Raw genomic sequence first — 9,887 nt, 5'->3', positions numbered from 1 at the left:
AATTTCATCAATATAACAAGTTATCATGATTAGTGTATAGAAGAATACTTGAAATTATGAGAAAACACTCGTTCATGATTTAATTCAAGAATTACATGGAGGAATCATGGAATTTATACTTTTCATAGGACCCCAATTTATGAAATTCATAAAATTCATGAATAGAAATTGTAATTTTGGACATTTGGATGAAAGGAGATCCTCAATAGATACACACATACCTGAATTTGTTGACTTCTTAGAGGAAAGCATGAACTTGGATCCTTAAGAGTTGAATTCTTGAAGAAGAACCCTTATTTGGCATTCTTGAGGATTTGGGAGGAGAGGGATTGTGTAATTGGTGTATTTGGGATTATGGAATGATAAAATCGCATTTATATTAGTCATAAAATAGTTTATGACATAAATGAATTGTTTACCCTTTAAAACTAAAGAGAAATGTGGGTTTTGCATTTCTAAATAAGGTTTGTGACACACTGAAAATCGTAGAGCACAAGGTCCGTGCCATGCTGAAATCGCGGACCCTCACTGGTTCCTCACAAAATGCTCATAACTTTTTCCCCAAGTATCGAATTAAGGAAAAATTGAATGCATTGGAAAGAGGATTCAATTATATATAATTTGGTGGGTCTTGAGATCTAAAATTTCACATATTCAAGAAGTTATACATGTTCAAATTTGACCGTTGTAGGTTCGAATATCAAAATTTGGTCAAATCAAAAGCTTTTGATTCAACTTCGCTCAAAGTGTTTACTATGAACATTTTTCACCTCAAAATCACTATTCAAACTAGTCTAATGATTATGACACATAATTTTATATACAAATTATGGGATTAGAGTTTATACACGTTGGAATGACAGTTCAAATTCTAGCCTAAAAAAAAGGGTGTTACAATAGTGTACTTTCTTTTTCAAACCAAGTGGTATTTCACCCATGATGGATGATAAGGTGAAATTATTATGGGAAGTACCTAGTCTTTTGAGTCGATTTGGAATAGGAAAAATTTTGAAATTTCTTTTAAAATGTCATTGGCAAGGAATGTAATAATTTTGAGAAAAATCAAAAATATAGTTTTCTTTTTTAAAAAGAACAAGGATGTTTATGATCTTTCTCTTGAGTGATACCATTAAATTAAATTTTTGGATCTCTATTTACAAGGATGAGTCTTTTACTGGGAGTAACTTATTAAGCTCAAATTGGTTGAGAGACCAACCTTTTGTTCTACAAGTGTGATGCCTTGTGTGGTGAGATTTTTGAATAATTCTTGTATGTATGTATATTCTAGAACTTGACCCGAGTGTATTGAAATAAAAATGCCAGGTAAGATTAGTTTGGAGGATGACTCGAGGCCATTTTTGACCCATCACATTGACAAATTCCACCTTAACATTATTCCTTAGTAACCCTTTTTGAGCCGTTTGACCATTTTCTTTTTTCTTTTAATGATAACCATGCTATAATACCTAAACTCTTCTTGAAAATATTTCTTCTGGCACTTAACCTCCTTTGATGCATTGCATGATTCTATGTAAGGAAATGTAGGCGAAAGTCTAAGTTTGGGGATTTGTGTAATGGTGAAGTTGATCTAGGGTAGTTCAAACTCATAGTTTAGGAGAAGATCGTGATATTCTAAGATGAGTAAAGAAAGGTGTATGTGAATTTGTAAAATTATGTGCTTAAGATATGAGATATTCTTGATGACAAAGTTGAATATCCTAGCCCAAAGAACTTGAAGAGATATTAAAATAAATGAGGGGCTATGAAGGGCTTAAAGTTTGAACATCTCTTGTAATATCCAAAGAAGTGAAGAAATAAAATGGTGTTTTGATTTGTTTGGTAATTTCTAAGCTAAAAGGTTAAAGGAACAAGAAAATAATTTGAAAGTGAATAATGTGGATAATTTGAAAAAATTTTGGTGGAAAGGGATAAGTGATTGCGTTGAAGGAGGTCTTTTAGTCACTTGATCCATATATTCCTTCATGCACCTTAAACCTTCAACTAGACCCATAAAACCTTGGTGACTCCAAACTAGGTAAGTCTACATTAGTGGCAAACAACACAAAGGGAAAGATTATGGGTCTACTCATTGTATTTAATATTTGAGCCCCATTAAGAATTGAAATGTCTTGTGTGTGTAGAGCTAAATCTTGCATGTGACCAACATCAATACCTCAGGATGATGTCTTACTCTCAATTTGGGTAAATTAGTTATTAAGTTGCATTGTGAATACTGAGATAATCTTTGAAGATTATGTGTCACCTCTTGAGAAGCACTATTGCTTTGAAAGGTTCATTTGATACTAAATTGCATCCTTATGTGCTTATTGAAAAATTTTAGTTTATTTGTTGTCGTGATATGTTTGAGAGGTTTTTTTTTAGATTTGTTAGCCTAGATCTTTATTGTAGCTTTTTTATGGGTAGTTTTGAATCATAAATACCCTATCTTGTTGTTATTCTTGGTTGCTTGAGCACAAGCAATAGTTTATGTTTGGGGGTTGATAAGCCTTTAATTTGACAACTTATTAGCACTTTTTAAGCTTGAATTATCATGCTTTTATATTGATTTGGTGTTAATCTCATGTATAATGCTCACTTTTGCAGGTTAAGGTTAAAAATAAAGATGAGTAGGACATTCAAGTCAATGGGAGGTCAAATACGCAAGAAAATGAGTGTTAAAGTTCACATAGAAGTCCCAAAAATCAACCCGCGCATGCAGGTGGCCAAAATGGCCCAAAGAGTATCTATCATCTGCTCCCAAGGTGCCCAACCTACGCTCAAGGTGTGCCCAACTTGCACCCTACCTACTCTGGATCTACTCAAGAGATCAACAGTGCGGTGGCATTTTTGTAATGTCTAGAAAACAAGATTTGCGGTCAAAAAGGAGGTTTAAGCTCATTTTCACCCCATTATTGAACTATTATTGTACTTCTCTAGAGCTAAGAATCATTGGAGAGACTTTCAAGTGAAGACTTCATAGTTTATAGTGAAGATTTATTGAAATTAAAGCTTGGATATTATATTATTTTTACTTTATATGGATCAATTTGAAGGAAATTTTGGTATATCTTTATTTTCTTTCTCTATGAGTAGCTAATTCTTCATCTTAAGGCTATGCTTGATTATGTTATGATTAGTGTATGGGCGTTTTTTATTTGTTTTCCTAATTAGCTATTTGATATGGGTATTGCATTTATTCCATGTTTGAACTAAGAATTGGGGGTTGCAAACCCTAATAACCTTTGAAACCATATCATTCTTGAAAAAAGGGATATGGGTAAGGAATGTATGAGAACAACAACTTGAATTAGTTCATCTAACAACAGCTCTTAGAAATAAGGAGACATAAGGATGTTAATTAAGGTTATCGATTAGTAAAATTATTACACTTATGAGGTGATCGAAAGAACTCATTTGTGATATTTGGTAGTTGATTGACAAATTGACACTAAAACCTCTAGATCCAGCCTACCCATGACTTCTAGCTAAATCTGGATAAATAATTAAATACCCATACATGAACCCATACCTAGTAAGGCATAAGCCCAAGTCTCATCCACACTTGATTAATATTTAATTATTTCTAACTTTGGGATAGTATTCTCTAACAAAAAAATTGTTAAATTTGAAACCATTCAAACAAACTCCCCATTTTTACTTTCATATTTATTTACTGTGTATTACGAGTCAACTTCTAGTTGACTTCAAACACTCTCGAGTATTGAAATCATTGTCTTCGCTCCATGAGGATTCGAACCCAACCTCCATTGGATTACTATATTGATGGTGATCACCCACATTCTCAAGGGTGTTATCGAAGTGTCATCAAGAATTAGCTCGTGATTAACATGATTCAGCAACTTCTTAGCAACAGACAGTGGTGAGTCCTCATCATTTGAAGACAATACTTTATTTTAATCTACTTTAATATTTCATTTCAGTTTTAAACATTTTGAGTTAGTTGGAGGTTTGTTCCAACAACTCATCATTTAGTAGAGGCTTTCAGACAAACAGTAGATATTTTAGATTTACTGGTAATGTAACACCCCGTAGCCTTCTCGACTTAGTACCGCACTTAGTAGCATGCTTTAGGAGCTAACAACCTGGAATTTTTCTAAGTGTTAAAAGGACAATCATATTTAAGCTCCTAATCTTCAATGATTTCTAAATCGATCTTTATGAGCTCGAGACGTATATTTTTGAGTTGATTCATATACAGGGGTGCAAAGGGGAAGTCTCGGGGGAGTTTTGGATTTTTTTGATGAGGTTTAAGATGTGTTTGGATTCCCAAACCAGTAGGTCACCGCGATTGCACCGCGTCGCGGTGCCTATAGCGGTAAGCTATTTGGCGCGTCGCGGTAGGGCACCAAATCAGGTTTCCGCTGAAAGTTTTAAAATTGAGGCGCAATATCGTATTTTCCCTACAACCCCGAGTCATGAAAACAGAAGATTAAAATGTTTATAGGGCATCATAGGCTCAAAAGTGATCAGTTTTTCTCATAAACAAAGCCCTAACTCTCTCCCAAAGATTAAAAAAATCAATCTTTAAGTTCAAGATTTCCAAGAAATGAATCAAGATTCAAATTTCATCCTTCAAACTAAGTGATCTAAGGTACGTGGAGTTTTTCTAAACTACATGGGCATGGTGAAATCATTTTTAATAATGTTTTGAATTTTGAGAAATCCTGTATTCATGAAGGGTTTTGAATTACAATAACAAGCATGCATTATAAACTCTTTCAATGACATAATATTTTGGTCTTGAGCCCTTCCCATAAATTTGATTTGTACTTGTAATAAGTATGTATGCGTTTCAGTTTGAATGTTGAATTGAGAGCATAAAACATATACAATCCCTTTCTTATTATGACACATCTTGATCTCACATGTTTTAGGTTCTTCAATTGCATGTTTTGAAGTATGAGATAAGTGTTTTACTATTATTTTGAACTTAATATTGATTATGAATTGAAGAGGGGGTGTTTTCTTGTTTATAAATGTCAAGGTGAAAAATTGAAAGAATTGCAAGAATTGTTATAAAGGAATTGACCATTATGTATTGAAATTTTGAAAAGGGAGAATCTTTGCATAAATTTACATATGTTTTGAAATAAGGACTCCCTTCCATTGCTCAAATATTTTTGGTGGTCAAATGATTGAGTTGATTGAAAAATCTAAAGTAGAACATTATAAAAGGTTTGAATGAGAAAGGCTGTGGAATGATATGATACAAATGACTTGCAAGTCAAGGTATGACGATACCCCATTGTGAACTGCCCTTAACAGAATAAGAAAGGATTAGTGTGTAAGCATGATGCATGTTTTCTTATAAGAGAATTAAAAATGGACTTAAAGAGAGTTAGATGGTTACCCGAAGAAAGTACGAGTTGAAAAACTCTATGCTAGAAATCGTGATTTGCCGACACGGAATTATGGTACCCTGCTTTGTGATCTTATGTACCTTGATTCATGTCGTCCCAAATTGGAACTATGGTTAAGAGCCCTGCTTTGTGATCTTGTGCACTACCATGACATGTTGATTTGGTTGAGAATTTTGGCACCCTGTTGTGTGATCTTATGTGTCCCCCTTATAGATACTCCAATCTTTGCGACAAACTTAGATTGGGGGGTTGGTCGCTGAGTCAAGGTCGGATTCCATATAGCCTGTGGAATTATAGATTTTTGGGTGTAACATCTAGATCAGAAGAGAAATAAACGGTAGAGTCATGATCTCAAGAATGTGTTTTGAAATTTATCAAAGAAGGCCCATGTGTTTTTCCTATATCGTATGTAAACTATTTTATGAATTACTCTCACTTATGTTGTATAAAATATATTATTTTGGATTTCTCTGCCTACCAGTACAATTATATTGACCCTCTATATTTCAGGATCTGAGGCACAGTCCCAGGATCCCATTAAGCAGTAGGTTGAATTCTGTCAGAGATTGCAGTTGGTGAGCCTCTCTTATTTCGGAAGGCCTTATCTCATGTGATGATTCATTATTTTTAGTTTATGGTCTGACCGGGGGCCTTGTCCCGGTCTTCAAACAGGTGTTGTTTTCTTTCAGTTAGTAGAGATTTCACAGACAGGTGTTGGATGGATTTAGGTCTTGTTGAAGTTATAATCGTATGGTTTTGTTGAAATTAGATGACCATGATTCCGTTTTTTTTTTTGCATCTTTATAGTATATGGATTGTGTATATGTTCTCCGGTTAGAAGGGTGGCACTCGGGCCTTCATATTTTGGGATGCCCATCGCGGCCAGGGTCTCGATTCGGATCGTGACATAAAAAGTTAATAGATAGTCAAGTGTTGTCTTAATATTAGCTTATTCTTGTATTATTTTGCTTGGTTGTTGTCTAGAGCACCGTGTCTATCATAGGATTAGCTTACTCATGTAGTAATTCTAGTCTCCATTATCATTTGTTGTTTACTATGTTTTGGTGGTCGCATCTTTTTAGACGTTATGGTTCATTATATATATGATTCGCACTGCTTTCATATGATTGTCATGTTCTTTTCACTGTCATTTTTCTTTTCGTTATTATGTTCTTTTCATTGTCATTTTTCTTTTCGTTATTACTTTGGTTTGATTCTATTGAGACAGTCTCTCTAGCTCCAAGAAGTAAAGGTAAGATATGTGCATACTCTACCCTTAATCGACCTTACTATGTGAAATTTCATGAATATGTTATTTTGTTATTGTTGTTGAATTATCTCTTATTGTTATAAATAATAACAATTTTATTATTGTTGTTGCATTATCTCTTATTATTATAAATAATAGCAATAATATTATCTTTTAAATATAATGCACTATAATCAACAAATATGAAGAAAAAAAAAAAGGTTTTTGCCACACATTTATTGAGTCGCCACGGTAAAAGGTAAAAAGAAAATTATCAAATACTCCTCCATTTAAAAAAGTGACTTATTTTGACTTTGCACAAAATTTTAAAAAATTAAAAAAAACTTTTGAATGGTGTAGCATTAAAGTAAATTTGTGTCAAATGTATCAAAATATTCTTTAATCTTGTGATTCTAAACATGTCATGTGAAAAGTTAGAATTAAAATATTGTAAAAAAAAAATCATTCTTTTTTAAATGAACTAAAAAAGAAAGTAGATCATTCTTTTTGAAACGAAGAGAGTAATAAGTACGGCCACAGTGGGAAAAATAAATGAGGCGAACGAGTCTTTTGCATCGAATTTAACAATATTATATATATTAAGATAACAATCAAAGTAGATTTTGTATTTGAAATAAGTATACAATTAATAACCCCATCCAAAGAGCAACCAAAAGAAATCGAAAAGCTTTCAGCCCCTCAATAACAATCTCTTCTTTTTCCTCCCTTTTGGATATAGACATGAGATAACATAATGATAGACAATGTCGAAAGATTCAATAGGAAATGATAAGACGAAAATGGTATTCACATTCAACCTATCTAGATAGCTTTATTACAGAGAGGCGCTAGAATCTTCATTAGGAGACTCAATCAATACACATTCCACTCTAGTTGTTGCCAAGACTCGTTCTGCATTCTCACATCATGCAAAGCTTTCAGCCCCTTACAATAGATTGTCCTGTCAACAAAGAAACTCCTACTTAGACCAGAATTTCGATATTCCATCTGTACATTTCTTCTTGTGGAACTGGGATATTCATAGTCAGCAGTCCAGATTCATTTTTGTAGTTAAAGAAGGTGTCTGCATCATCTATTGAACATTTCAGGGGTCGATGGGAGATGTAAACGCCAAAGCGGCCACATCCCCTGACCTTCAGTGAGACTGTTGCAATCGGAGAATGGCTTCTGTCATCGAAGTTCTGGGCTTTCTTCTCAAAAGCTAGATGAACTTCATATTGATCAATGGCACCACCACTGTTGATCATATCCAGCAGCCCAATTGGAGCGAAAGAGATGTTGGTCACAACTTTCTGCACCAATAAAATGTTGAATTAGCTAGAATTCCAATGTGTTCCATCTTCTAGGAAAATGTGTTCTAGAAGCAAGCTGAAGAACAAAAGTCCGCATGTTAAACATGTTACCTTGACAGGAGAAAAGTGGAATACTTCATATTCAAGAACTTCAAGTGTCACAGGCAGTGAAGCACCTCTCTGTAGGAGAACTACTTCCCCTGTAGATTAAATTATGGACAGTTAATTTGTAATCTAGTACCAGTGCCATACTTCTGCAAGATCAGAGCTGCCTTTTTAGGGCGGTTAAGGAAAGAACTACATTAAGGAATTGCTTTACCCGATCTGAAGCAATAGACTACAGAATCCCCATTCCAATCAGGGAAAGCGAGTTGAGCAATGTTGTCGACATCAGTTGCTTGGACAGCACTTGTAAGTGTGCCAGGAGATGCATCATGGATACGTGTCTTCTTTATGACCCTGCACCAGCCAGCACCTTGGCAGTTAAATACCCCAACCACACCTGTGCATTTGTTCACATTCCATATTTTAAGCAAGCTGCACGACATAAAACAAGAAAGTTAAGTTTCTGTGCTCGTTACAAGAATGATCACATTATATTGTAGTTGGTTCTATTATATACGTTAGTGGCATATAAATTCCAGACCTTGTGCCGTCTCTTGCTGGATCAACAAATAGGCAATCACGAGTAGGTCGGCCAGGCAATTGAGCGCGAAGTACTGATCCATCAGGAAGGATAAGCTTCTTCAGAAGCTCGAAGTTGTGACTTCCGGGTTTGTCACTGAATAACAGAAAAAGACATCAGGTTAGGTGACAGTTTCAACTTTCAAGTCAAAACAAGAAACAAGGAAGAACGGACACAAGAGGACAAAATAATACCTCACATAAATTGGTGATCCTCCAACTGCTCGAGCTGCAGCATGATATTCAGCAGTAGGGTGAAGACTCTGAAACGAACATCTCAGTTATTAAATTACCTAATTTACATACAATGCATCATTATTAACTTCAACTGACCATATGAAAATGTTAAAAACTAACATAGAATTTGTCAAAAACGTATATAAATAAAGGTAGATTAACTGTCAGACACTTACGTGGAACATGTCCCAATCTGGTTGCATGAATTCTCCCAAGAACAACGAGTTGTAGCAAACAGAAGATATATGGATGGTGTGAGAAGCTGGATCACGAGGATAATAATCATCAGAAGCTCTAACTAGAGCGGTTTGCTTGGAACTGTAGAGTCCATCAGTGTTATGATTCATGCAGGCAATGCATCCATTGTCAGGAAAGTTTTGAGCAATGGATGCTTCAAGGGCCTGGACATAGCTTCTCGTGATGGAAACTCTACCACCATGGCCAGCACCAAGTGTTTCAATGATGTTCTGGACATCGACCTTGACTCCATCAACGCCACAGGATGCCAGATAGGCATGTAGTTCATTATAAAAGTTGAAGACCATTTTTGGGTGCACCAAGCCTAAGCCATGGACAGCAAGACTGTCCATAACAATGTCAGGTTGGTTTCCCATCACTCCAGGGGACTGAACAGGGTACGCCAATGCAGTGTCATAGTGCTCGAGTCCAGGACCAGCAGGTTGTACTCCACCCCAGTAACCAGCTAGGGCATGCCATACGTACACATATCTGCATAGCAAATATAAATTTTAAAATGATAAGAATCACTTCACTACTAGTAGATCCTTTGAGACAAGGAGGAAAAGATTTTAAATGTTGATAAGTACTATAAAGTCGGCAGAAAACTAAGAATTCAATTATAAGTGGGCGTTTGGCCATGAACGCTAAATTTTTGAAGTTGGAGTTGGAGTTGGAGTTTTGAGTTGGGAGTTGTGTTTGTCCATGAATATAATTGGCGTTATTTTTGAATTTTTGTGTGTTGGAATTACATAGTTACATATAGTTGCATGTATATACATTTTT

The 9,887-nt window shown here is 35.0% G+C and overlaps 1 protein-coding gene across 2 annotated transcripts in view; it reads right to left on the bottom strand.

The window, feature by feature from the left end:
* Window positions 1-7,198: 7,198 nt before the first annotated feature.
* Window positions 7,199-9,887, bottom strand: part of LOC107863572 (probable galactinol--sucrose galactosyltransferase 2) — a 22,872-nt gene continuing 20,183 nt past the window's right edge. For both annotated transcript variants that reach the window (XM_047408276.1, XM_047408277.1), the window contains 6 exons: window positions 9,041-9,593; window positions 8,823-8,890; window positions 8,590-8,724; window positions 8,263-8,480; window positions 8,055-8,143; window positions 7,199-7,943 (listed from right to left, as the gene is read on the bottom strand). In XM_047408276.1, coding sequence (XP_047264232.1) covers window positions 7,614-7,943; window positions 8,055-8,143; window positions 8,263-8,480; window positions 8,590-8,724; window positions 8,823-8,890; window positions 9,041-9,593 — 1,393 coding nt within the window. In that variant the 3' untranslated portion in view covers window positions 7,199-7,613. The remainder of the gene's footprint in view (window positions 7,944-8,054; window positions 8,144-8,262; window positions 8,481-8,589; window positions 8,725-8,822; window positions 8,891-9,040; window positions 9,594-9,887) is intronic.

This window comes from Capsicum annuum, chromosome 3 (genome assembly GCF_002878395.1).
Source record: "Capsicum annuum cultivar UCD-10X-F1 chromosome 3, UCD10Xv1.1, whole genome shotgun sequence".
NCBI lineage: Eukaryota > Viridiplantae > Streptophyta > Magnoliopsida > Solanales > Solanaceae > Capsicum > Capsicum annuum.
This window is presented reverse-complemented; position numbering and strand designations above follow the sequence as displayed.